This window comes from Microplitis demolitor, chromosome 3, assembly GCF_026212275.2.
Source record: "Microplitis demolitor isolate Queensland-Clemson2020A chromosome 3, iyMicDemo2.1a, whole genome shotgun sequence".
NCBI lineage: Eukaryota > Metazoa > Arthropoda > Insecta > Hymenoptera > Braconidae > Microplitis > Microplitis demolitor.
Genome location: NC_068547.1, coordinates 629,920 through 656,291, shown reverse-complemented (window position 1 = coordinate 656,291; position 26,372 = coordinate 629,920). Strand labels below are relative to the sequence as shown.

General features: G+C 33.4%; 7 protein-coding genes across 17 annotated transcripts; 5 read left to right on the top strand and 2 right to left on the bottom strand.

Moving 5' to 3' along the window:
- The first annotated feature begins 9 nt into the window (after positions 1 to 9).
- On the top strand, positions 10 to 2,401 carry LOC103576159 (coatomer subunit delta). Its single transcript, XM_008556243.2, has 8 exons — positions 10 to 137; positions 315 to 354; positions 452 to 675; positions 751 to 1,142; positions 1,210 to 1,374; positions 1,444 to 1,757; positions 1,835 to 2,151; positions 2,223 to 2,401. The coding sequence occupies exons 1-8, from the start codon at positions 135 to 137 to the stop codon at positions 2,310 to 2,312; spliced, it is 1,545 nt and encodes a 514-aa protein (XP_008554465.1). The 5' UTR covers positions 10 to 134; the 3' UTR covers positions 2,313 to 2,401.
- Positions 2,402 to 2,713: 312 nt separating this feature from the next.
- LOC103576254 (DNA-binding protein RFXANK) lies at positions 2,714 to 3,985 on the bottom strand. Its single transcript, XM_008556409.3, has 3 exons — positions 3,489 to 3,985; positions 3,054 to 3,407; positions 2,714 to 2,948 (listed from the first exon to the last, which is right to left on the bottom strand). Exons 1-3 carry the CDS (start codon positions 3,768 to 3,770, stop codon positions 2,754 to 2,756), a joined length of 831 nt encoding a protein of 276 aa, XP_008554631.1. The 5' UTR covers positions 3,771 to 3,985; the 3' UTR covers positions 2,714 to 2,753.
- Positions 3,986 to 4,196: 211 nt separating this feature from the next.
- LOC103576155 (EKC/KEOPS complex subunit Tprkb-like) lies at positions 4,197 to 5,065 on the top strand. 2 transcript variants are annotated; one of them, XM_053737664.1, is made up of 2 exons: positions 4,197 to 4,298; positions 4,453 to 5,065. In XM_053737664.1, exon 2 carries the CDS (start codon positions 4,458 to 4,460, stop codon positions 4,998 to 5,000), a length of 543 nt encoding a protein of 180 aa, XP_053593639.1. In that variant the 5' UTR covers positions 4,197 to 4,298; positions 4,453 to 4,457; the 3' UTR covers positions 5,001 to 5,065. The 2 variants fall into 2 exon arrangements, with proteins under 2 accessions (XP_053593639.1, XP_014299587.1); XM_014444101.2 differs by having other exon boundaries at positions 4,253 to 4,385.
- Positions 5,066 to 5,067: 2 nt separating this feature from the next.
- LOC103576157 (nuclear protein localization protein 4 homolog) lies at positions 5,068 to 15,954 on the bottom strand. Of its 2 annotated transcripts, none has more exons than XM_008556233.3 (12): positions 15,863 to 15,954; positions 15,484 to 15,564; positions 15,220 to 15,412; positions 14,987 to 15,155; positions 14,780 to 14,917; positions 14,409 to 14,712; positions 14,205 to 14,342; positions 13,984 to 14,131; positions 13,748 to 13,908; positions 6,459 to 6,610; positions 5,937 to 6,386; positions 5,068 to 5,557 (listed from the first exon to the last, which is right to left on the bottom strand). In XM_008556233.3, exons 1-12 carry the CDS (start codon positions 15,884 to 15,886, stop codon positions 5,545 to 5,547), a joined length of 1,971 nt encoding a protein of 656 aa, XP_008554455.1. In that variant the 5' UTR covers positions 15,887 to 15,954; the 3' UTR covers positions 5,068 to 5,544. The 2 variants fall into 2 exon arrangements, with proteins under 2 accessions (XP_008554455.1, XP_008554456.1); XM_008556234.2 differs by lacking the exon at positions 5,068 to 5,557 and adding an exon at positions 5,709 to 5,833.
- Positions 7,118 to 13,659, top strand: LOC103576156 (uncharacterized). Of its 3 annotated transcripts, XM_008556230.2 has the most exons (5): positions 7,118 to 7,298; positions 7,824 to 8,057; positions 8,847 to 9,164; positions 9,376 to 9,525; positions 9,620 to 13,659. In XM_008556230.2, exons 3-5 carry the CDS (start codon positions 8,847 to 8,849, stop codon positions 10,949 to 10,951), a joined length of 1,800 nt encoding a protein of 599 aa, XP_008554452.1. In that variant the 5' UTR covers positions 7,118 to 7,298; positions 7,824 to 8,057; the 3' UTR covers positions 10,952 to 13,659. The 3 variants fall into 3 exon arrangements, with proteins under 3 accessions (XP_008554452.1, XP_008554450.1, XP_008554453.1); XM_008556228.2 differs by having other exon boundaries at positions 7,118 to 8,057; XM_008556231.3 differs by lacking the exons at positions 7,118 to 7,298; positions 7,824 to 8,057 and adding an exon at positions 8,102 to 8,549.
- Positions 15,955 to 16,421: 467 nt separating the features above from the next.
- On the top strand, positions 16,422 to 23,060 carry LOC103576158 (uncharacterized). 7 transcript variants are annotated; one of them, XM_008556237.3, is made up of 13 exons: positions 16,422 to 16,509; positions 17,303 to 17,597; positions 17,720 to 18,006; positions 18,127 to 18,232; positions 19,228 to 19,319; positions 20,049 to 20,158; positions 20,311 to 20,433; positions 20,531 to 20,859; positions 20,955 to 21,248; positions 21,327 to 21,517; positions 21,583 to 21,771; positions 22,113 to 22,169; positions 22,385 to 23,060. In XM_008556237.3, exons 3-13 carry the CDS (start codon positions 17,971 to 17,973, stop codon positions 22,616 to 22,618), a joined length of 1,761 nt encoding a protein of 586 aa, XP_008554459.1. In that variant the 5' UTR covers positions 16,422 to 16,509; positions 17,303 to 17,597; positions 17,720 to 17,970; the 3' UTR covers positions 22,619 to 23,060. The 7 variants fall into 7 exon arrangements, with proteins under 7 accessions (XP_008554459.1, XP_008554463.1, XP_008554461.1 ...); XM_008556235.3 differs by lacking the exon at positions 16,422 to 16,509 and adding an exon at positions 16,536 to 16,624; XM_008556240.3 differs by lacking the exons at positions 16,422 to 16,509; positions 17,720 to 18,006 and adding an exon at positions 16,536 to 16,624 and having other exon boundaries at positions 22,385 to 23,059.
- A 228-nt stretch (positions 23,061 to 23,288) lies between these two features.
- On the top strand, positions 23,289 to 26,341 carry LOC103576154 (sodium-independent sulfate anion transporter). The gene is made up of 9 exons (XM_008556224.1): positions 23,289 to 23,716; positions 23,821 to 24,053; positions 24,133 to 24,328; positions 24,405 to 24,625; positions 24,701 to 25,040; positions 25,112 to 25,414; positions 25,491 to 25,636; positions 25,693 to 26,023; positions 26,097 to 26,341. Coding segments are annotated over exons 1-9 (1,950 nt in total). The 5' UTR covers positions 23,289 to 23,715; the 3' UTR covers positions 26,276 to 26,341.
- The last annotated feature ends 31 nt before the right edge of the window (positions 26,342 to 26,372 follow it).

Below are 26,372 nucleotides of genomic sequence, written 5' to 3'. Positions count from 1 at the left end.
CATCTACAGTACGCCCTCTTGTTCGTTTGAAATAAACATCTCGATGAAGGTGTAATATGTTGAAGAGCTGGCAAAAATCAACATTTTACCTAGGTTATTAAATACCGATACTGCATTAAATAATAACGATCAAAATGGTAATTATTTATTTTCTTATCCATTTAATACTTTATTTGAAATATTCTTATTGCCGCGTTAATTTTTTTTTAAATTATCGAATTTACTTGACGGCACTTGTGATGGTTAATTAAATGATATTTAAAATGATAATTGCCAGTGATAATTAATAATTAAATGTCATTATATGTTACTAGGTACTGATATCAGCTGCGGTGACCACAAAAAATGGAAAAAGTAAGAATGACAGATAGACTTTTTGAATTAATACATCACATAACCAATGACAGCCACTGCCATGTTGGACAGATTTAAAAGATAATTATTTTTCTAGCAATCATATCGAGACAGTTTGTCGAGATGACCAAAGCCAGGATAGAGGGTCTGCTAGCGGCATTCCCGAAGCTCATGAGCACTGGAAAGCAACACACGTTTGTTGAAACTGATTCTGTCAGATATGTCTACCAGCCTTTGGAAAAACTGTACATGTTGTTGATAACAACCAAAGCCAGTAATATTTTGGAAGACTTGGAGACCTTAAGATTATTTGCACGAGTGGTAATTTATTATTTTATTTTATTTTATTTATTGATAACCAGGAATATTTGATAAGTTTCATTGATAATTATTTAGATTCCGGAGTATTGTAAATCAATGGAAGAATCAGAAATAGCAGACAATGCATTTAATTTGATATTTGCGTTTGATGAAATAGTAGCACTTGGGTATCGCGAAAGTGTTAATCTCGCACAAATAAGAACTTTTGTCGAGATGGACTCACATGAGGAACGTGTATTCCAAGCTGTCAGATTTACGCAGGAGCGTGAAGCTAAAAATAAAATGAGGGAAAAAGCTAAAGAGTTTCAGAGACAGAGACTGGAGGCTAGCAAAAAAGGTGGAACTAAAAGTCCTGGGATTGGAAGTGGGTTTGGTAATAACAGCAGTAGCTTTACACCTACTTCTGTTGTTGGTGATTCTGCAACTTATGTGCCTGAACCAGTTAAACAGAGTTATATATCATCATCGTAAGTTTTAAAATACAATTAAAGTTGAATTATGGAGTAATTAAATCGTGATAATTTTTTTTTAAAGGAAACCTACTTCTGCTGGTCCTGGTGCTATGAAACTTGGTGGTAAAGTTCGTGATGTTGATTCATTTGTGGATCAACTTAAGGAAGAAGGCGAAACAGTCGCGACAAATGTCAAAGCAGACACCAAGATCGCGCCAATTACTCCACAAATTAGTAGTGCAGAGCCGTAAGTATTTTATAATTGAAATCATAATTTCAGGAGTCCAGAGTTTGATTTAAGTTGTAAATTTTTCAGAGTACACTTAAGACAAGAAGAAAAACTGAACGTACGCATTGGCCGCGATGGCGGAGTTCAACACTTTGAGTTACACGGTCTTGTAACTCTACATATCAAGGACGAAAAATGGGGCCGCATTCGCGTCCAACTGGAAAATAATGACACACGAGGTATCCAGTTGCAGACACATCCAAATGTTGATAAAGATTTGTTTAGAACTCATGGGCAAATTGGTCTAAAAATACCTACCAAACCATTCCCACTGAACACTGATGTTGGAGTCTTGAAATGGAGATTACAATCCCAAGATGAAACGGCATTACCCATTTCCAGTACGTAAATTATTCATAATAAATAAATTTAATTATTCTACGATAGTTTTATTTAAAATATTTAATAAATTATTTAGTAAATTGCTGGCCATCTGAGAATGGCGAGAACGGATGCGACGTCAACATTGAATACGAGCTGGAACAAACAGACCTGGAGTTGAACGACGTCCAGATAAACATTCCTCTGCCCATTGGTTGCAATCCGATCGTGAACGAATGCGACGGCCAGTATACCCACGAGTCCAGAAAAAATACACTCGTCTGGACATTGCCGCTAGTCGACGCGTCTTCAAAGTCTGGATCCATGGAATTTTCAGCACCGTCCTCAACTCCGTCGGACTTTTTCCCACTGCGGGTTTCGTTCACATCAAAAACTTCATACGCTAAGATGAAAGTAAATCGTTTTATTTTTAAAAACTACATATCCTTTAATTTACAATACTTAATTATATTTTTATCCACCAGGTCGTTGATGTCCTATTCGTTGAAGACGAGAATCCGGTAAAGCATTCAGTAGAGACTGTATTCTTTACAGAAAGTTATGAAGTCGTGTAATTAAATGACTGCCGTCATGTCTTGTATTGATAATTATAATATAGGTAGAGAATATGATCAGAGTTAAATAAATAAAATAATTAATTTTTTCATGCCCTAAGGTAATGTATCTTTTAAAGTTAAGGACAATTAATAAAATTTAAAATTATTAATTAAATAAATTTTTACAGAGTAGCATTCTTATCATTTATATTTAAATAATTGTGAATAATTAAGAATTATTAGGTAATTAATAATTACTAATGTTACACTATTTTATGCATTTCTTTATATATATATATATATATATATTTTTTTTTTTTTTTAAGTATTATGTTAAGATAAATATTATAATTATTATATTAATAAAATAAATCCATTAAATATCAAATTGGAATTTTTTGTAACAAATAATAACTTTTATTAATTAACTATACAATAATAATAATAATAATAATAATATTAAATAACACATTGTTGTATTATGTAATTTTCAATGACAGCTTTAGCCGTATGTGATTTTTTTAATACTGCAGCATGGTAAGCACTTATGTTATGAACATTCCGGTGCGTAAGATCCGCACCACGTGTTAATAATTCATAACAAACGTGGGGATGGTCTCCATATGCTCCATAAATTAATGGAGTATTGCCTTCCTGCAGACAAATATTTATTATTTATTAATTAAGAAAATAAACAACAACAGTAATTAAAAATTAGACTTAGGCTAACTTGAGTATAGTAATAAATTTATCAAGTACCTCATCACTGACATTGGGATCGATATTATTACTCAATAATAATTTAACAAGATCATGATGACCATAAGACGCAGCAAGATGTAAAGCAGTTTCTCCATTCAAACCTTTGTAATTTTTATCAGCTCCCGCCTTAATTAATTGTCTCGCAGTGCCCAGTTGGCCATGAGCAGCAGCCCACATTAGTCCTGTCAGTCCATTCTTGTCAGTAGCATCTATTGGTGCTAATTTCAAATGATCTGCTGTCAGCTCGCCTTGTCCTGCTAAAGTATGGAAGGTAATGTCACTGTCAGCATACAGCTGAGGTATTTCGGTCTTGGTGTTCCCTCTTTGTAAGTTTGTCAGCAGTGTTGGAGGCTGTATGAATAATAAACAATTGACATTAGCATAAAATCTCTATCAGATGATGCTCCATTGTGAAAAATATCAATTAATTACCTTGTAGGGTTGGAATGCACTGGTTCTCGTGGCATCTTGCCAGGCTCCAGGTGCCCATTGCCATTTAGTTTCAATGGGTTCAGACTTACGCTCTATATTAACATTCTCTGGCTTACAAATCAGAGGTCTAGGTCTTATTCCAATGGCACTTGATCCTGTTCCTTCAGCATTGACAAGTTTTTCAACTTGCTCGTCTACGAATTCCAAGGTTTCATTTAAAGATTCAATTGTTTCTTCTTTTAAAATCAACTCCGTATGAAATTCTGGATCCATTCCTTTCATTTAAATGCTTGTATTTACACAACAATTAACAAATAATATTTCAAATATATCAAGACTGTAAACAATAACAATATATAGAACTTATGTCAGTTTCCATGAATTTCATAAAAACGCTTCATGTCGGAGGAAAATAAGAAAAAAAAATCGAGCACTGCTACAAATAATCCGCTGATGCAAAATTATATTAATTTATCAATAGGCTGACAGACCTATCAGCTGACAGTAAGTACTAGAAATCTTTTGAAAATTTATTATTGACGTTCGTTCTGAATGGCGGTGTCTATCTACACGATTCACGATACGTTTTTAAAAAAATCATTTTCAGTTGATTGATTAAAATGTTTCTAGATATAAAATTATCACCAAAGATAATTTTTAATAAAATAAATAGATAATTTCTCTTATCATTAATTAATGTTTTTAAATTTAGCGCGCCTAAAAAAATCTGCGCGCGACGATCATCAGAGAGAGAGAGAAACCTGAAGTATTACGAGAAAATTACTTTTATTCTGAAACTATAGAAAGTTTGTGAGTAAATAAAATTTTTTTTTACTGTTTTTTAATTATTTATCAAGTAAATGATCAATACTCGTCATCAAATAATTTATTAGATGAGTAAATAAAGTTTTTTATAGTAAATAATTAAAAACCACAACATAACCAATGTTTATTAATTTTTGAGGCACAATGGAAACGTATACTCTGGAACTAGATCCATCAACGCAAAAATACTTGACACTTTACTTATACAAAGACGTAAAAAATATGCCAGACATTCGTAAGAAAATATTATCTGGTGAATTGGAGTGCTGTGTGCTAAAAGCCGCACTTGTTGCTGATTCTTTCCAAGTCGCGGTAGCGGCCAACAAAGCGGTGCTTAGAGAAAAAGCCGGCACACTTGTTACCAAGTCATTATTCACTGAAATTATTTTCGCCATGTCATCTTCATCAAACATATCATTGTCACTGACCAAGTTCGGAGTTAATGACAATGACAGGGATATTTTAGTAGCACTTATTCATCACGAAAATGACAGAGAATCGGTAGCTGAGAAAATTCTCCGTTTCGTTGATGGACAGAAGACTCCAATCTCGCAGCTGGATAAAGTAACAGACGTGAAATTGGTAAGAAAAATTTATAAAATCGAGGACGAGGAACTGAAAGTCTCCAGTCTGGTAGATTCAATCGTCAGTAGGATAGGTGGAGATTATCCAGTATCACTTAAATAAATAGTATATGTTGTTTTTATAATTAATATTTATTATTTGTATTAAATAAAGACCAGATTTAGTTATGCCGCTTTATTCATTCAATATTCAATAATCAGTAATTAATAATAATTATTATTATATTATATTATATTATATTAATTATCACCAAGTAAACCAACTGTTGATGAGAAAGTCACCCTAAATTTTTCACCGACATGCGATTACAACCAAACAATTTATACTCCAGTTAATATTTTCCTATAACTGATTGATTAATTAAAGATCGACCATTAATTATTCTTTTTTAATACAAGCAAAGTATTTGTTATTTTTTTTTCACTCCTGTATCACAGTTTGTCACTTCTTAAAAGTTTTATAAATAAAAATTGTAAGATTATGTGGTGCCTTGGTGGTTATTTATTTTTTATTTTATCAAAAAGTTTATTTTGTTACGCGATAATATTTAAATCAGTTGTAATCAGCGGACAGCATGATGTATCTCTCACTTGCTCTCATAAACTAAACTTGGATATTTCCATAATTTATTAAAGGTGGACTCTTCTCATAGGAGCATCCTACAATAATAATTTTACTTTTTATAATTATTATCAACATTTATTAATTACTATCAATTAATTAATTCAGTAATTTTTATATTTAAAATATCATTAATTAACTAAAAGAATTTTTAATGGCATTGAAATGCGCAAGTAACAGAAAAAAAAGAAAAAAAAATTAATATTTATTGTCCAGAAAATTTTTAAATTATTTCCACTAAAATAAAGACTCAAAGGATGGGGAGAAAAAATAAATCGTCGGTATGCCCAAATATCCAAATTATTTATTACATCCTGTGAGAAAAAAAAATAAAATAATGAAACGTGAGGTAATAAATTAAATTAAAGTGAGTTTTGATTTTTATATAAATTTTATATAAAACAAAATTATAGTTACCTGGGGAGGCTGCACATTTCGCAAGATCCTAATTCAGCAGGATTCAAAAACGTGCAATGAGGACACGTCCACAGCGGTTGGGTGGCCGCGGCATTGACACTGGAACCGGTGCCGACGCCAATTCCAACTCCAGGACCAGCAGACGAGCTGCCGTCGTTGCCAAAGGAAACGGACTGAGAAGCCAAAGGGGCAGAAGCTGTCGTCGCAGATATCAACTGTTCTACAGTCGCCCAATGCTCGCTCCGAGCCCACTCGAGGGCTTTCTGTCTGTCATTCTGTCTGATGGCCTCCAACAGCGGCGACATGTGATCTTTCATTGGCAGCATGTCCATTGTTGTGATGAAAAGTAGCAGATGAAAGTCTGATATGGCTTCCAAAAACTGATCTGGTCCAAATTGCTGCATGTACGTGCACAGGGAATTGAATTCCTGGATCTGTCCATCGACCAATCTAGAAATTAATTAAATAAATTGATAAAATAAATGATAAATAATTTTTTTTTTGAATTGTTATCAGTCTTACCTGTTTTCCACAGGGAAAGGAGTGACATTATCGCTGGCGAAAAATGTAAACTGAGGTGTCAGTGGTGTAGAAGCTGGGACATCAACCAACAAGTACTCGACAGGTAGTGGTCTGGCCAGTCTAGATACTTCATTTCCATAGGAATCTTTCTCCTATAATTAAAATTTAAATAATAATTAGTAATGATTTTTAAGAGCGTGCGCATGCTCACTAATTTTTTTATGAAATCGGTCCGGATTTCTGGGTGAGAAATCAAACTTGCCGCCTACTCGAACGGATATCAGTCGAGTTGTGTGACGAGAGCGCGCTATCGACTTTTTTATTATTTTTTCTGCCGGGTAACCAGTGGAGGAGGTAAATTACAACATTTATGTCGCGTGACAGTCGTTATTGAGTATTATCATCATTAATTTACAACTAAAATGAACTAATAGTAACATAATAAATTTATTTAAATAAAATAGGGAAACCCAAAGTACGTAAAATTCAAAATTAACGGATAGAATAACCGGGCATATGTTATGTTAAGGCGGCGGCGGTTCGGGCGTAGATTTCCTGTCACGGAAATGGCGGCAAAGACAAAGGGTACCGCGATGATAAGGGGCAAGGGGTGAAGACATCAGAGGCTCGAGGCTTGAGGCTCTGGTTGTATTCGCGGGAGTTCGCGGGGACGGAAGGAGGCAGACGCGGGTACACACCAGTCAGGCAGTCACTAGTCAGTAGCGACGCTGCGCCCTCACTCTCTGGGTGTCTCTGGCAGTGTCGGAGGGAGTAAACTAGTAAACACACATGACACATACTGATATACGTGTGTGTAATCGACAATAGCTGGTACTGGTGGTGGGTATTCTCCATCATTCTCCACACGTCATACACATATTTTACCCAGTGTACGTGTATTTGTTAAAGTAGTTGTGGATGTGAGGATCGGCTGTGGCTCGTCGTTGGGTTCCTCGCCGCCATGCCAGTGGTTAGTGTAGTGAACCAAACGTCATGATGTGGCAATACGTTAGCGCAAGTTAAAAAAAGTAGGTGTCTAAATGAGAAGACACCGCGCGAAGATACCGGCCAACTAAAATAATCATGTCCACATAACCCGTTCGATAAGCTCTCCTCAAGTTGAGCGAGTGATTTAATATTTAAACTTACGAGCCCACGACCATCACACCGCCGATACGACGGACGACCTGAGTGCCGCTGCTGAGTCGCGCGCGCGACCAAGGGAACACAGAGGGGGGGAAAGGCGAGGGAAATTTACTGACTAAAAATTCATTATTAATTATTTAACAAATAGACATATATACATATAAATATATTTATATATCTAATATATAATATATCATATATATTTTGTTATTGGTATAGTATGTAACTAAGTAGAGTGCTGATGAAAAAGATGCCGCGCAAAACAACATCAACGTTCAAGCCTTGATGCCTGGTTAATATATATATGTTATATATATTATTACGTTCGTGTGAAAGACGCGGGTGTGGAAGAAGATACTGCCCGGACTCTATGACGACTTGGACACCGCGTCCTCAGGGTTTAAGATAGAGCTAACACAAGAGTCCCTGCTCCTGGGACACATCATCGACACGGTATGGCTTTAATTGATTATATTTATTTATTTATTTACTTCATTTATTGTTCGAGCTGCTGGTAAAAGTAATTGATCATTATTGTTTTTATTATTATTATTATTATTATTATTATTATTATTGTGATTATTATTATTTAAGGATTGGAAGTCTGTTGGAGGTATCGAGCTAGATGTAATGTAAACGCGGCAATTTATTGAGTGATGCTCGACCACAAGTTGATACGAAACGTGGCCGGCCTCGACAGTGTGGATGTGGGTGTGTGTCTGGACGTGTGTGTGTGCGGGTGATATTTTTTCTTATTTTTTTTGCGTTTAATAAAAATCCCGAGTCTCCAAGTACGATTGTCGTCAATAGCTTTGGAGATCGGCTCAAGTTATTAAAGCTGGTGGATTGGAGAGACAGCTGGATTATTGGATCACGTGCTGGTTGTTACGAAAATTAATCATCAGATCAAAAGCAATTAAACGGTTAAATAGATTAAACATAAACGTAATGATAAATATGTATTTGCGTAGTTGCGTATGTGCAGTCGGTGGCTCGTTAGCTCTCTCTCTCTCTCTCTTAGTCGTTAGCTCTCTCTGGTGTGTTGTATCAACCGGCCCCGGCCTGCCAACCGCCCCCTTTTCTCGCTCTTACGTACGAGCTTCCGTACTCTTTTGGCGGGATTTTAAGCGCACGCGTGTTTATAAGTTATTAGTAAAACATAACTGAGTTGTTTGTTGTCTTGTCCTTTTGTTTGTTTGTTAAATATTTAATGACTGAGTTTTATTGAATTTTCATTGACAGATGTTTGACCCAAGTGTGCTAACGGAACTTGAGGAATTGACGTTATGTGGTTACTGCAAGCAAAAGTACAATGACGTGGAGCTGTGTCCAAAAAATTTAAGCTGCAAGCATCAGTTTTGCTTGAGATGTATCGAAAATAATTTATTGAAGGGCCGAGATTTGTTCTGTGCACACTGTTGGAAGAGAACAGAGCTTGGCGATCAAGGACCAGATTGTCTGCCAACCAATGGTCCATTACTTGCCCTAGCCAATAACTTTGCCTACCTCAAAATTGCCAGTAACAATACGCCTTGCAAGCAGAATGACAAAGAACGAAAGGTATTTATTTATTTTCATCATTTGATAGATGATAATCATGATAATGATGATGATAATCGTATGTAGTAGAGTGTTGAGAAAGCACATGGCAAACACGAAGCCTTAGATGAATTATAACGTTAACGGGATTACTGTCCAAGGTTGCACGTTGTACTTGTGAATTACAGATTTAAATAAAAAATGATTGATTTTTATTTTTGTGATGTTACAGAGTGAGAATTGTCACACTCATGGGATGCCCCTTACTCTGTGGTGCTCATCGTGCTGCACACTGCTGTGTCGAGCTTGTGCTACGCCCCATGAACATCCTGGTCACCAAATAAAGACGCAAACAGATGCCAAAGAACAGCTCATATCCGACGTATGTAAAATATATAATTAATATCGCAGATTTATGTTGAGAAAATTTAGTTTTTATTGATGACTGATGAGTGATTGTATATTTTTTTTTGCAGGTTCAACTTGAACTGGTTACGATGGGAAAATTGTCGTCGGAGATCCAGAGAATGGCGATGCAGCAGAGAGAATTTTTGATAAAAGTTCTCGAAGCTTGCGTGACACTCAAGACACATGTAGAGACTGATTTACAGAACGGATGGACACATTTTCCAGAGATATCTGACGCACGTGAAACACTGGGGAAAGCTAAAGCTAGTCTTCAGGTGAGTGACAGTCCCAATGATGTTTACAGTCTTCATTCCCACTTAGTTATGGAAAAACAGAGGCTACAATCAAAGTATCAAGAGATGTTGCTGCAATGCCAGTTGGATGATCTGATAGGCAATTCGGGAGTTATATTCGACTTTGGTCTGCTGAAACAAGCACTCGCGAGCATCCATTCCGGGGAACCAATTTTATTACAGCCTGCTGGAAATGGCAGAGTACAAAACCACATTGCCGCGGCTCAAAATCCCATACTCTTCCTTGCAAACTACTGCATGTCTCAGCTTTACTCCCGTCATGTTGTCAGCAAACAGCATATGCAAAATGGTTCTATCGATTACCATACAAACATGATACCAACTCCAGCACCACCGGGATCAATTCATGTTCATCCAGTTACATTGCCACCTCAAGCTCCACCAGCCCAAACCCAGCTGCTTATTCCACCAGGATCTCCATCAGTTAAATCAGTACAAACAGCTCCGCCAAATTCAATTCTCCAATCGCAGCCATCCAATGCTTTTATGCAAGACAACGGCTCCAGTGGCAGTGGAGTCGGCAGTTTATCTGTTCACTCGCCAACAAGCAACAGCAGTATCACTGTTTCGCTACGTGGACCTGCTAATCCTTATCCAATGTATTACTTTAACATTGAGGTAAACGGATCACCACACGGGCGTATTGTGATTGAAGTAAGACCCGATGCAGCTCCAAAAATGGCGAAAAATTTCAGCGTACTTGCGACCGGTGAAATAGGTGTTGGTTACAAAGGATGCTCGATATTCCAATGCTGGGAAGGCGAATCTGTTATCACCGGTGATTTTGAACTAAACAATGGCCGTGGTGGACGTAGCATTTATGAGGATGGTTACTTTATGCCCGACGATACTAAATTTCCAGCAGTACGAGGCGCAGTCGGTATGCGCCGTACTCAAAAACGTCATGATAATCTTGGGATGGTTGGTTCACAATTTCGTATTATTCTACAAGAAATGCGCGGCTTTACCGGAATATTTGGTCACGTTGTTGAGGGTCTGGAACTCGTCGAAAAAATATCAACGTACGGTGATCAAACCGGCAAGCCCACGAAAACAATAATGATTACCAAGTGCGGTAAATTGTAACGCACCAATAATCCAATTATGTGTGATTTTAAAAAATGCAATTTCGACGATCTCTATGCGCTTTCATCGTTCAAAATTATTAAAGAATGATTATTAACATTATTATCATAATAATGTGCGAAAAAAATTAATCTATTATTATTATTATTATTATTATTATTATTATTATTATTATGACAACTACTATTATTATTAATTATCATAATGAATCATGGGAAACTATTATTATTATTATTATTATTATTATTACTGATGAAAAAAAAAAAATATGACCATCGTTATACGTAGGCTGCACCTGTTGCGTTTTACGGTGCACCGTTAAGTTTACTGCAATTATTTTTATTATTATTATTATTACATATATTTACTATACAAAATAGATATTTAAAAGATGTTGAATCTATTTTTAAAGAGCGAGTAATAAAAAAATGAAATAATGATGTTAATACTGATAAATAAATCCGTATTTTGCTATGTATGACTACTAGTAGTGGGAAGATAAAAAAAAAATATGTTGTAGAGATAAAGATATAGTTTAAAGGGCATCAACAGAATGCCGTTTCTACAATAGAGACGATGGTTCCACACATACGTACCTCATATCGATCGTACAATCGATACTAAAAACTTCTAGCTATATTTAATAATTATAAATAATAAAAGTCTTTATTTTCAACAACGCTCGTCGTTTGTAATCATTCATTTTCTTTCCTTACATTAATGGATACAAATATATATATATTACTATATTATATATGTTATATATAATGACTACCGACACGAATCTTTAGATTTTTTAAAGGAAAAATGAACGCGATCAGGCGGATCTTAGTTTTGACGACATATTTAGTAATAATTAATTAATAAAATTAATCACGTGTGGAGCAACACAAATTATATTAATAGATATATATATAAATAAGAAAATATATATTTTTAGTCAAAGATTTGTGTGTTTATGTATGACGGCAAAGTTATGGGATTGCTATTGATGCGTACAAATAATGCGAAAAAAAAAAAATGTGTGATTTTAGCGACTGCATTTGCTAGGATTTTTAGAGAAATAAAATGCTGGTATATAATTATGATAATAATAATAATAAATTAGCCAGACAGACGACGTCTTCCTTCTTTTCGTTCGTTGACGATAAGAATGAGGATTTGGTTCGTAATATGTTTATTATTGTAATAAATAATTATACTTAGATATTAATTGTGTGAATATTAAATACGAGGCCTAACTACTGCGTAGAACGCAAGGGCGTCTCGTACCTTCCAATCGATGATTAAACAAGTAAAATCAATAAATAAATTTAAAAAAAAATACAAAAAAAAAGAAATATATACGATACAAATATATATTTAATAAATCATTCCCTAACAGTGTATATCAAAAGTAAAAATAAAAATACTACGATAATGCTTTAGAATAATAATTATAAAAATATAAAAATATAAAAATATAAAAAATATAAAATGAAAAAAAAAAAAAAAAAAAAAACAAAAAAAAATTGCTCGTGTAACATCTTCGTTAGTCCAATTGTTATGTATTATATAAATGTATAAACAAATACTCCCACATGGGAATGGATTATAAGTAACGCGATGCTATTTAAATGGTATCGAGAAAGTTAGATGATAATGATGATAATAATTAAAAATGATTGAAATAAAAAAATATATGGACGCACTTATTTACACAAAAACTCTTATTACTATATTGTTATTATTATTATTATTATTATTGGACAGTGCGATACTATTGCACGGCATGTTTTACGTGAATGCCTTTCTCGAAGTGAACCTCATTCGATGTTAAACTTAAAAGTTTTAAAACTTGTTAATTAAATGATAAATGTGAATTGTAAAAGATGGATAAAAAATAAAATAATAATTACTATAATTACTCAAGCGTACGCCGGTGTGTGAATTTAATCGCGATGAGTGGCGCATACGTAATTAGAATTGTGTCATCGTAATTAGGATATAAATTGTACTACACTATCAAATGACTAAAGAAATATATATGTATATATATATATATATATATATATATATATATATATATATATATATTATTATTATAAATCTTGGAATGTGCAAAAAAGTAAAATAAAAATCACGACGAATTAAACGAGAAAAATTTAAGTATATTTTCTGAGCTCCGATGTAGCCCACGTATCCGCGCTATGAATCTAAATGAATAAATAAATAAAACAAATATATCCACGGTAAAGGCTTGTCCTACCTGTAAATAGACATATATATTTTTATGAATGCGACAAGGCAGATACGCGTAGATTGTAATAACGACTTCGACGACCGTCAGTTTAGTCCTTACCCTCGCAAATCGATTTAAAATAATGAAATTATATTTAAATAATTTAAAAAAACGATCTATCTACACGAAATTTGTAAGCTGCATTTTTACCATTACTTTTTTTTTCTCCGTATTTTATTATTATGATTATTATAATTGTGATTTGTTTTTAAATATTATTAAAATTCAAATACTAAATTATTTATTAATATTGTTAGATGACATTGATTTAAAATTATAAGAAATGTTTTCTTTTTTTTTTTTTGTAAACCGGCCTACGGTATTATTTATCTACGCATGAGATAAAACACATGTCACTCTACTAAATGTACTTGATGAAAAAGAATAACTATCATGTTTGGTTCATAAACTGTTCTATTTCGTTCAATTATTTTGTCTTTTTATTATTAAACCCATATCTTTCCTTATACATATCCATTAGTATTAATTGATAATAAAATATTAAATTATCTTACCTTGTAGTAAACATCTGGAACGTACTGCTTGTCTGTGGATTCACGAACGTACCCAAGTTCTGGAGCATCTTTGGTGGGCACTAGACAGTCATCACGTACTAGCGCCATACATTGGTTTGATACTTGATACCCTTCCATGTGGACTTGATTCTTGTCGTCCCCTGTTATGATTTTAAAATTTTTATTTAATTATTTATAATAATTAAAAAATACGTCCGCTGAAAATTAAAACCCACCTGTTACACAGACAGTGACGAATTTAGAACCAAAACTTCCACTGGGTGAAAAACGACATGGGTTTGGATGTTGGTTCTGATAGTGACCGGCCATGATGCACTCTTGAGCAGAAAGGAAGTGACTCTCGATGTTCCGGACATGTTTTACCTGGATTACAAAATATTAATTTATTTTACAAAATAAATTACAAATAAAAATATCTAAAAAAAAAAATACTTACGGTCCCTTTCTTAACATCATCAGCAATCAAATCAGTAAATATCCAACCGACTCTTCTCAGATCAAGTTGTTGAGCTAATTCTTGGACTAATGGTTCTCTTTCATCTGGTAAGAGTGATATTGAGTCTCTTGTACTCTCCTACATTTAAAATATATAATTAAATGAAAATAAAAGTATTTAATTTATAAATTAAAAAATAAGTACCTGAGGAGGTTCATATATCGCAGCGACAACAGCTCGTATTCCCAGAGGAACGTCTGAGTGAATTTCGTATCTACCGTACAGGTAACCCAAGCGCTGATGCCCTGTGCTTCGCCAGTAATTAAGAAAACGCTCGACTAAACTCGCGTTCTCAAAGACAACGTTGTCAATGTGACGGTAAGGTTGACGATTGAGCGTTATTGCGTTTGGTTGACATTTACTGCAAATACCACGTGGCCAAGGTGGATGATCTTTGCACCCTCTTTTTATGCGACAGCTGATGTCTTCTAGTTGTAGGAATTTTCCTCTGTAATTAATTTATATAATTATTATTTATCATAATTATTCTTCGGGAGAAAATTTAATAAAATTACCTATCAACTCCGGCAGTGAGTTTCCTGAGATAAGAATGAAATGACAAATGTTTTACATTTTGTTCTCTCAAATACGATTCATCAAATGGTTCTAACGGTGAGCAGTGGACACAGCAGCCATTGGCTCCGTGCCTGCACCTGTAATTAATAAAATAATTACCACAATAATTCCTTGTCATCGTTATTAAATTAAAGTATAATAATTACAGTTTTTCATCGCGTTTGCGTTGGATTTTTCCATCCATTTTCCACAGCTGCTCGTCCACGTCATCGATCTCCAAATTGGTTATCGGTCTTACAGTCACAGGTACTGATGCTACTGCCGTTGATGTTGATGGCAACCCTTTGCTGGTACTTGGTGTCACATCCATGGGAACTGGGTTATTATATTTTCATCATTAGATAATTCTCGAGTTAAAATATAAATAATTATTACGTACTTGGATCTGCGGCACTAGTTGAGGGAGAGTTCCACAGAAGAGTACCGTTAACTGGAGCAAGATAAAGCATGTCACCATGTCCAAGTCCGCACGCAGAAACTGATTTACTTTTGCTGGATATAAGTTCATCTTTGTGGTTTCTTTGTTTGAATAAACTGAACCCAAAGCTTTTCAATTGAAATACTTCATAAATCTGTAAATAGTTCAATTAATTAATTATTAATAAATTAATTAACTTATTAATAAATAAATAAATTTAAATACCTTTTCAAAAAGACTGCAGACAGTGTCTGTAGGATCAACATCAATTCTTTTTGTTCCTTCGGGTGACTGAACTCGTAGCGTCTAAAATTAGATATGATTCAAAAAAATTAAAAACAAGAAACAATCCAACAAATATGAATCCAAAGTACACAAATTAAAATATATATATAACTAATTGATACAATAAACAAAATATATACTAGACGTTTCTACAGCAACGGTTTACTAAGAAACTGACGCGTGGATTGCAGTAAATACTGTCGCAATTAATTTAAAATATCCAGAAAATTCTTTTCAAAATAAAAATGACGACAGAAAAAAAAAAACTAAAAAATTAATAATTAAATAAATAAAACTTGGGGGTAATAAAAAAACTTACAATTTGTCTTGATGATTTTGACATTTCGCCGGTGACTCTGATGCATCAGCTGTTCTTTATTTCAGTGTATATTAAATTCGGTTGTCTGGGTATCCGCAGTTTACCAGTGCGCTGTTTTCAATGGGTTATTATTATCAAGAGTAGAGTGCGCCTTAACACTTGCCTCTACGTCTATATATTAATATATATATATGTATATATTTAATGTGTGTTGTGTTTCAGATGAAAAATTTCTGCCGAGTCAACTCGTCTACTAGGCAACCTAACCTCTGTATCTCCAACCTTCAACACACGTACACCACCAATAAATTACCTGGCAAATATAAATTTTATAAAATCAAAATCACTCAATCCACTTGTTTTACCCGCGCACTTTTGTGTTGATTATCGCTACTATTTAAATTTGAATAAATAAATAAATAAATATAAATCACTGTGATGTTAACACTTGTCTAGATTCAAATCCAGATCTAGATTATACTTTGTATATTTATATTTCCATAATATATATCAGGAGATAAATCAGTCAGCAATCAGGAGGATTTTTGTTGTGTTAGCAGTCACGTTGTCTTTGTCTCCACACGTTAATTCTTTGTCTGATTTATAACCAACACCATCAGACGAGCAGTCGACACACTATCCGTGAGGTATGTACGTGAATTAACTTCTGGTGCTTTGGAGTATCAAGAATGAGTAAGCGTATATATGATAATGTACAATGAAACTTGTACTCCTTTTTTCGCTCTATAGTGCGTTTCTTAGGTAATTATATATATTTTTTTATTAATCAATTATTTTTTTTTATTTTTATTTAAACAGTGGAGCTTGAAAGTAATGAGCGCGTAAGCTTTATTTTATTAATTAACTTAAGCAAGAAGCGACTAATGAGTAATGAGTAATGATGGAGCAAGGCTAGCAGCATGCGTCGATATATATATATATATATATATATATATATATATATATATATATATATATATATATTATACCATATATATATCTACACTTCATAGGGTCATTTACCAACTGCCGTCTACGGTTATATATGAATATATTTATATAAGTTATAAATTTTTTCGTTGGTCTAATGATAAATTTTGTTGATGATAGAATACTTTACTTGATAGTTTAAATGACTTATAATGAAGGTGATGTCTTATGAGGAAGAGCTTTGATGATTTATGTATTTTGTCTCTCTCGCGTGTCGTTATTGTAATTGACATAAATTTTTTAGCACGTTGCTGCATTGGCTTGCGCAGGTTTAAAATTGCGCATTGAAAAAAAAAATAATAACAATAACAAGTAAGAAGAGAGGCGGGTTTTAATTCAAATTAAAATGTCTTGGTAAAATTTTAAGTTTCTATTAACGGTAATGAGAACGATCTAAAAGTTCCTGGATGACCTAGTTCTGCTCTCTCAAATTTTTATTTACTTTTGTAGATTTAAACACCGCTGGTAGTTATTGCTGATGGCCCAAAGTTTACCTAGTGGCTGAGCTAGAGTTTAACTGTTTCTTCTTGCCAAGAATTACCACCGCCCTCTCTTCGTCTTTGTCCATTACTTCTTATACTTCTTCCTCTTCCTCTTCTTCTTATTCTTCGTCCTCTTCGCGAGAGTTAAGCTGTCGAGGATCCATTTGGAAGCCAGTAGTCATCTAGCTTAGGCGACTGCTTTTATTTAAACGGTGTAATATATTTATTAACCATCATCATCATCTTGCTCATATCTTTTAAATGTAAGTATTCTCTACATGTAATTTGTATCATTATTTACTAGTATCAGCTTCCAGTCATTTGAAAAAAAAAAAAAGTAATGAGTGATCACTAATTTATCCTCGCGTGTCAATTTAAATATCAGCTGATCAGTTGACGTGGATAACATCACTCACTGCTAATTGAATTTGTCGATCCAAGATCTATCACCCTCTTGTTGTCTTTACTTGTCGTACTTGTTGTTGCTCTTCACTTCTATTGGTACGGATGATGACCACTTGAGTCAATGTCCGAATATTTTAACACTCCTATTCTTGTACCAGTTGTTAGTTTGTTCATTGTGATCTATTATCTAAACTACATCCTGTTGAGAGTGATATACAATTATTTATCATAATGTTGAGATATATTTGGAGTTTACCTCCAATTTCTGTGAGTACTTATCAGTCATCAGATATTTTCTCTCCCTAAATTTATTCAGCCGATTTAAATTTATAATTACTAAATTTACTATTATAAATAAACTAATTAATGATTAATTAATATTTTTAGAGACACAGAACCATGGATGACAATGAAGAAATGGGAACCAAAGTTGAGCTTTATGTGTACGATTTGACCAAAGGGGCTGCTGCAATAATGTCTCAACTTCTTATAGGTATATAAGACATACTTATTTATATTTTTGTACTTAAAATATCCGGTCAGTACACAAAGAAGCGAATAACATCTTCGCAGAATATAAAAATAAAGATGAAAAATTTTATTAATATTGAGAAAGAAGAAGAAGAAACTGGACGTTACGACGCGAGAACGGTACAAAAATATAATCTAAATAAAACTCACGTGCTCACTGGTCATCGAGTACATTTTTATACCTGTGATACAGCGATATCAACTTTTTATTAAATATACATTAACCAATAAAATTAATTCAAAACGTCATCGGTTGGTCGAGCTGCCAAATCCACTTTGTCCATGATCTTACTGAGAAAGTTTAAATCACTATCTATTTTAAATTATTTTTGTTTCGAGTTGTTTGTAAATACTTGCAATGACACGGATTGTTTATTCCAGAAAAAATTTATATCCAGTAATATTTAAGTTTTATTTTGCTTGGCTATATATTTGGTAAATAAAAATAATTTATAACAAAGAAAGACTGATAAATTATTTATACGCTTTGGCATGTATTATCGCGGAAGCGCTTGTAAAATCACATGGAATTGCGTATAATAAGATCGAGTATTATTCTTACTTGTCTCAAGGTTCAATCAAACAAGACAAAATAATATTTATCTATTTATAATTAACGCATGTAATAATTTATCGGGTTATAGATTCTCTATAGAAGACTCTTGAGTTTAATCAAGCCGTTTAAAAGTGATCCGAGAGGTCCTTGCTACCCATCATCTTCATCATTTATAGACATAAAGTTTTTGACCCTCTCAGCTGGATCTCGAGATATTTGTTCTCAATTTGGCTTCACATACTATTTATCATGATCTATTACTGGGTGCCACACGGTCTCTAAAATGAGGAAGCGAGTTTAATTTTGTTATATTTAGAAATTGGGTTGACAAGTTACAAATTATACCTTAGGCATTTCCTTGTTAATGTGCAGATATAATTATTAACATTTAATTGTTTCAGGCCGACACATAGACGGGATTTGGCATACAGCGATCGTCGCCTACGGTCGTGAATATTTCTTCGGGCCATCTGGGATACAGAGTATCCGACCAGTAAGCACTTGATTGATCACTTTAAATATTTATTTATCTGTCCATCAGCATGAGCGCCTTAATTTTTACTCATTGTTATTATGACGGAGTAAAATAGAAAGAAAAAAAAAATAATCACGATGAAACCTCAGAAGCCGAGCCATACGATACGAGCTTGTTCTGAGACGTGGACTAAATTTGGTCCGGGCGCTTCCAAAAATAATTTTACCCAACTCGAGCTACTCTCACTTGAGCCTCTCTCTCTCACGTCCCATACGCTTCCTGGTCACAACTCCTTGCGAGCGAATCACGCCGGTAAGTCCCGCGTAACGCGTCTTTTTACCCGTGTCTCTTTAATCTAAACTAAATACCTCCCACTACCCCACCCTCATTCCCATTTAATATTTTTTACCTTTCTTGCCATTATTGGTATCATCAAAACCCGGGCTCTGGATGCTGTCACCCACTCGGTACTTGGAAAAAATATTAATTGCTAGTGTCCAAGTGTTAGTGTAATTTTATTATTTATATTATGTGTGTGTTTTTTTTTCTAATTATTATTAGTACTTTAATTTAATTATTATTACACGAATTGTCGAAAGTTGGTACGCGCGAGTTTATTTTTAGTTATTAGTTACTATTGCGTTAGAGTTCGCTCCAAAATAACAAGTTTTTATAAATAGAATAAGATACGTAAAATAAAATTAAAGTTTTAAGTATTTTATACTTAATATTATTTTTATTTAACAGGGCGGTACAGTTCTAGGTGAACCTCTGAGAGTAGAAAAGCTCGGAGATACATTTTTACCCTACTCGGTATTCCTGGAGTACATTAACGGTTTGGGAACATCGAAATTTGCGTGAGTATATGTCTTGTTTTTAAAATTTTTATTTTTAAACCTTTGTCTGCATTTATTTATATAAAAATAATTGCAAGTCTAATAAAAGATGATGATTTTATGAATCGATGCTAAATAAACACGCCTACACATTGGTTTTGTTTTTGGCACAGCGCTGGGACGTATCATCTGCTGCGAGTAAACTGCAACAATTTCTCAGACGAGGTGAGCAGCTTCCTGGTGGGCAGTGGCATTCCGAAATACATTCTCGACTTACCTGAAGAAATAATCAAGACGTGAGTGTCATCCAAGGCGGGAGAAAATAAAAAAGTAGTAACGAGAGAGTCATAGTTATTAATAGTTAAACAACTTGACACAACTTGTCTCATGCAGGCCCGTAGGACAGGCATTAGCACCATTGATAGAGACCCTCGCAAACAGTGCGAGTGCTGGATTCACAGTCGGGCACAGATTCGTCGAGCCAAGGATTCAACGTGAGGTATCACCCGAGTATCAGCTTCTTAATACGGCGATCGAGGAAGCCCGGCTCAATTCAATAGCTTTGGAGGAAAGGCGAAACGTTTTGAACGAGAAACTTGCTAAGAAGGAGCGGAAAAAGAAAAAGAAGAAGAAGGAAAAACACGATAAATCTAAAGGGACCAGTGGTAGTGACAGTAACAGTACAGGACCTAGTAATTATTCTACGATGGCAGACAGTGAAGGTTAATTTATTTATTTATTTGTTTGGGTGTTGATATTTATTGATATTGTGTTGCAATAATTTTTCATTTAATTATTTTTAAATTAAATATTTTAGTAGCGGAAATGCAATCAGCGAACGGAGACATGGGCGCTGAAATGTTGCCCTCTGATCGTGTTCTTCAGATGGAAGCTGAAGAAAGACGAGAGCTTGAGGAAAGAAAACGTCAAAGAGATCCTCCGATTGTGTTCAAAGACTTGACAGATCTTACGGCAGAGTTTGATGCTCTTTGTCGTCTACTCGAAGGAAAACTCAACGAAACTGAAATAACAAATTTAGATGAACTGCGTCAGTATGCGTTGGAGAATGAAGGCTCTTGGGCATTGGGTGATAATTTTTTAAATTTCATTGGTAAATTTCATTTTCCATTATTGTTAATCAAGTTTTTAAGTAATTGATGTTCATTGATTGTTGATATTTATTTAACAGGACGAATTTTGTATGACAAGTCATTGGACACCGCGGCAAAAGTTAAACTATTGAATATTCTTGCAATAGCGGCGCTCAAAGATGATGTTATTCTTCTGCTGCACCAAGACAGACGAGAGCATACAATAATGAATTATGCTTTTGACATTGACCGCCATTCTCCCGAAGAACAACTTCCTCTAGCTCAATTTGTAAGTTTGTCATTAAATATTTTAAAATTACAATTTAATATTACCCGTATTTTTTTTTTTTACAGATTACTAACATGTTTGAAAATTTGAGTAGCTCCGAGTGGTTACTTTACATTTCCGAGTGGCAGCACAACAATCAAGGTATCAGTAACATCAGAGTAACTACAAAAGTAGCAGTACACTCACTACTATCAGAATCAGCAGATCTTCAGGCTTGTGGTGCGGCGATTATTCACAACCTTGCTTGCAAGGAGGTAAAAACTGTGGTCTGTATCCTTCTCGCTTTGTGTAATTGATGTTAAATACATATTTATTTACTAAATGGTAAATTTATCGTAACCCATTGTAATGCCTGAATCCGCTGATAACAGTCTCAAGCAAACGACTAATTTATTTACAAATAGAAGTGCTGCCTTTCATAAACAAATATTTAAACAAAATCATTGTTACATATATGAATGATTAACGCATTAATTTATTAAAAAAAAATCAAAATAAATAAAAAAAAGTATTTCTGTCGCTAAATATTAAATTGCTTTTCGGTAATCAGTTTAAAAAGTAAATTTTTCTGTAGAGTTTGTGGATATTTTTTCAGAAAATGAACAAAAACAAAAAGCTACGGCAACTTTTACCGAAAGGTAGCAGTTCTAAGGTATTTTTATTTTTTAAATCTGTTAGTTTATTTATTATTGTTTAAATAAGGTAATTTATTTGTTATTGTTTACAATCTTTATACAAAAGATGATTATTATTATTTAATTAAATATTTATTTTATAATTATTTTGTTGGTTTATTGTGTAATTGTTATGCAAATTATTTGTTAATGTATTTAAATATTAAATATCTTCATATAATTATTATTTCAGGTGTTTGATGATGTCGCCGTGGAGTTAACAATGGCACTGCTCCAGTACTTCAATGGCAGCCCATCCGAGGAACATTTGTTCGCGTGCATGAAGGCACTTGCACGATTCACTCAAATAAGCGGTCACGAAGTGCCGCAATTGATCCAAATGATCGGTCCGGAGCCAAATAAATTCCGCGGTACATCAAGACGAGTAGACGAAATGATCGACGAAGTCAACAAGAAGCTGCGTTAATTTTAATTTAATCAGGAAATCATATGATCGTGAGAGATATTTATAAAATAAATATTTCCGTTATTAAATAATAATAATAATAATAACTTATTATTTACACAAGAACTCTGATAATGCTTTTTATTTGATGATTTACATTTTTTTATACCTAATATTTATCTTTTTAGATAATTCAATTAATTATTTTTATTTGGTTTTTCGAATACTGTGAGCTGTTAATTGAATTTTATTTTAAATTTTTTAAAATGCATTTTATAAATATTTAAATTTAAAAGTAAACAAATAAATAAATAGTTATTTTTTTGTCCACTGAATAACTTTTAAAAATATTTTATTTTATTTTTACAAAATTTAAAATCTAATAAATTTTTGGAACCAAAAATATTCTGGTCTGCTTTTTTTGGATTACTGTAAATAAATTTCGATTTTCTTCTCAATAAAATAATTCTTAAACTTAAATATGAAATTAATACTGGAATAATTTTAATTAATTTACTATTTGATAAAATATTATTTAAAAAAAATTTAATTATTTATTTAAAATAGTTGTTATAAATAATATTTCAAATAATTATTGTTAAATTATGTATAAATATATTGTCAATTTAAAAATCTACATGAATAATAAATAAATAAGATTAAAAATAATGAATATTTATCGTTACTTCAATTTGCAAATGTAAATTAATCTTGCTGGTCCATGAATGCTGTTAGGTGCTTCTCTAATCCGGTGATAAATGCGTTAGATGAATAAAGTGATAGTTGTAATGCCCACACGATTAGTTGTTATAAATTGTGCTAGTTATCACTCTTCTCGACTTGGAACATTGAAATAGCATTCAAGGTTTTCATTCACTTGCTCATATTAAAATCATTTCTTATCTACCTCATCTCTTGTTTATCAAGTCTGTCAAAAAGCGACATTAAATAAAGATAAATACTATGATTATAGATATACAACTTTAATGAAAGGCAAATAAAAAATAATAAAAAAAGGCTTATGAGTCTGTGTCACAACAATGAAATTGATAATCAGTTAGTGTAGCTTCTGTGAGACTGGTGATAAATGATACTCTTTTATTTCGCTAACAACAATCAGTAAGTTGATCATCAATCAGTCTATCCTTTTATTAGATAATTATCAAGTGGAAATTTATTTTTATTGTTAATAATACTGTTGATAAATTTATGTTTATATTCAGTGATCTCTAAAGATTCCGCGCAGAATGAAGGATCCGCAGATCTAGAGCTGAATTACCCCAAGCAACAATCGAAATTAAAACGTTTTGTTCATCAGCACGTTCCTGTTACGCGATGGTTACCAAAGTACTCGCGGTTTTACGCAGTTTCAGACTTTATTGCTGGAATTACTCTGGGATTGACGATGATACCCCAGAGTATCGCGTACGCTGCACTTGCTGGTTTGACTCCCCAGGTATTTTTTTACGACTAGACGATAACTGCAGTTTTAAGAAGCATTGAGGCAGGTTTTTTTAAATTATTTTGAATTTCAGTATGGGTTGTACTCATCATTTTTCGGCGGCTTTATCTACATTATCTTTGGGACTATCAAGGAGGTGTCAATTGGCGCAACATCGCTGATGTCTCTCGTTACTGTGGAATATACTCGTGATATGCCAGTTGATTTCGTTATCCTCCTGTGTTTTTTAGCAGGATGCGCTGAACTATTGATGGGACTGATGAATCTAGGTTGCTATTAATTCACAATTATTTTAAAAAAATTCATTTGCTTCATTATTCACTAGACTATTTTTATTGTCAATAGGATTTCTGGTTGATTTTATATCAATACCCGTAACTTCTGGGTTCACATCGGCAACGTCAATTATTATTATCATTTCCCAATTACCCGGACTTTTGGGTCTTAGATTTAAGTGCGAAAATCTTATTGAGGGAATTAGAAAATTAATTGAAAATTGGCGGAAAATACAAATTAATGACACAGTACTCGGAGTATCCTGTATTATTTTTTTACTATCATTCCGGGTAAGTACAATTTAATAATTGATAAGGATACATTAATTAGAGTAGATTAATTGATGTGCAATTATTCAATTGCAGAAATTAAAAGACATTGACTGTTCTAAAGTCGAGAGCAGGAATAAGTCGTGGGGTCGTCTATTAAAAAAGACCTTGTGGCTGCTTTCGATATCACGAAATGCAATAATTGTTTTTATTGCTTCAGCAATAACATTTCAGCAGCATAAAAATGGAAATCCATTATTTCTAACATCAGGTTCTGTTACTCCTGGTCTTCCGAAATTCAATCCACCGCATTTTTCATCGCAAGTTGGCAATGTGACGTACAGTTTTATTGACATGTGCTCTCATCTAGGAAGTGGAATTTTCATGGTACCTTTGGTTGCCGTGTTAACAAATGTTGCAATCGCTAAAGCCTTTGGTGAGGATTTAAAATCATTTTTTTATAAAGCCAATGAAAATATTTCTTAAAATGACTTACTTAACCATCAGTGCGTGACGGACCAGTGGAAGCAACTCAAGAAATGTTGACTCTGGGTGTTTGTAATATTGCTGGATCTTTTGTATCATCAATGCCGACATCCGGTGCTTTTACTCGAAGTGCTGTAGGAAGTGCAAGTGGTATCCAGACACCTATGGCTGGACTTTACTCCGGGACAATGGCTCTTCTTGCATTGAGTTTTCTTACGCCTTACTTTGGTTTTATACCGAAAGCTTCACTGTCTGCTGTACTTATTAGTGCAGTCCTATTTTTAATTGATTTTAAATTAATTAAAATATTATGGAAGGGCAGCAGTAAGTGAATTTAAATTTACAAAGATTTAATTTGGATATTTAACGTTATATAGAAATTCATTAAGGTTTTTTTCAGAAAGAGACATGTTTACTGCGGGTATAACATTTTTCATAAGCATTTTCGTTAATGTAGAATTCGGACTTTTATTCGGAACTTTATCGAATGCATTACTTCTGCTTTATCTTTCGGCCCGACCATCTGTCACAATCGAAAAACGCAAGGTATTAAATTTAAAAAAATGTTTGTTGATTAAATAATATTTATAAATACATTTCAGACGGCTTATGGACTTAAATATGTAATAGTAAAACCAGATATCGGGCTTTTTTATCCAGCGGTGACATATCTGATAAATAAAATAAATAATGTTGCTCGAAAAGAAGCCAAAGGTGTTTATCCTGTGGTCGTTGACTTTGATCGGCTCCAAGGAATTGATTACACTGCTGCCAAAGGAATACAAGGTTTATTATCTGTGTTTGAAGGTAAATCCCAAGCATTGATATTTTCAAATGTCAGTTCAACTGTCGTTGCATCGATTATAAGTCTCAGTGGGATGGAAACTTTCAAGGCGGCTAATAGTCAAGATGATCTTACGAACATGCTTAACAGTATGTTATTCAATTATTTATATTTCATAGTCTTCTTCTTGTACTTTGATAATTAAATCAATTTTTTTTTTAGATTTGAAAATCAATGAAAAGATTTGTCGATTGAAAAATCAATCGTTTGCAGAATTATTAAATAAATCGAGTGATTCGACTAGTCAAAAAGAAAATGATAGAGAGTTATCGGTACCCGCAGAGCAAGAATCTCTTTTGGCGAGTGATAAAAAAACCAGTCAAGTTGAATCTAATTGTTGATAGATTGTTATTATTATTTATCTTAATTGGTATTCTGTATTTTTAAAAAATATTAAAGTTCTTTACTTTAAAGATCGTTTTTGTCTTTCTCCAAATA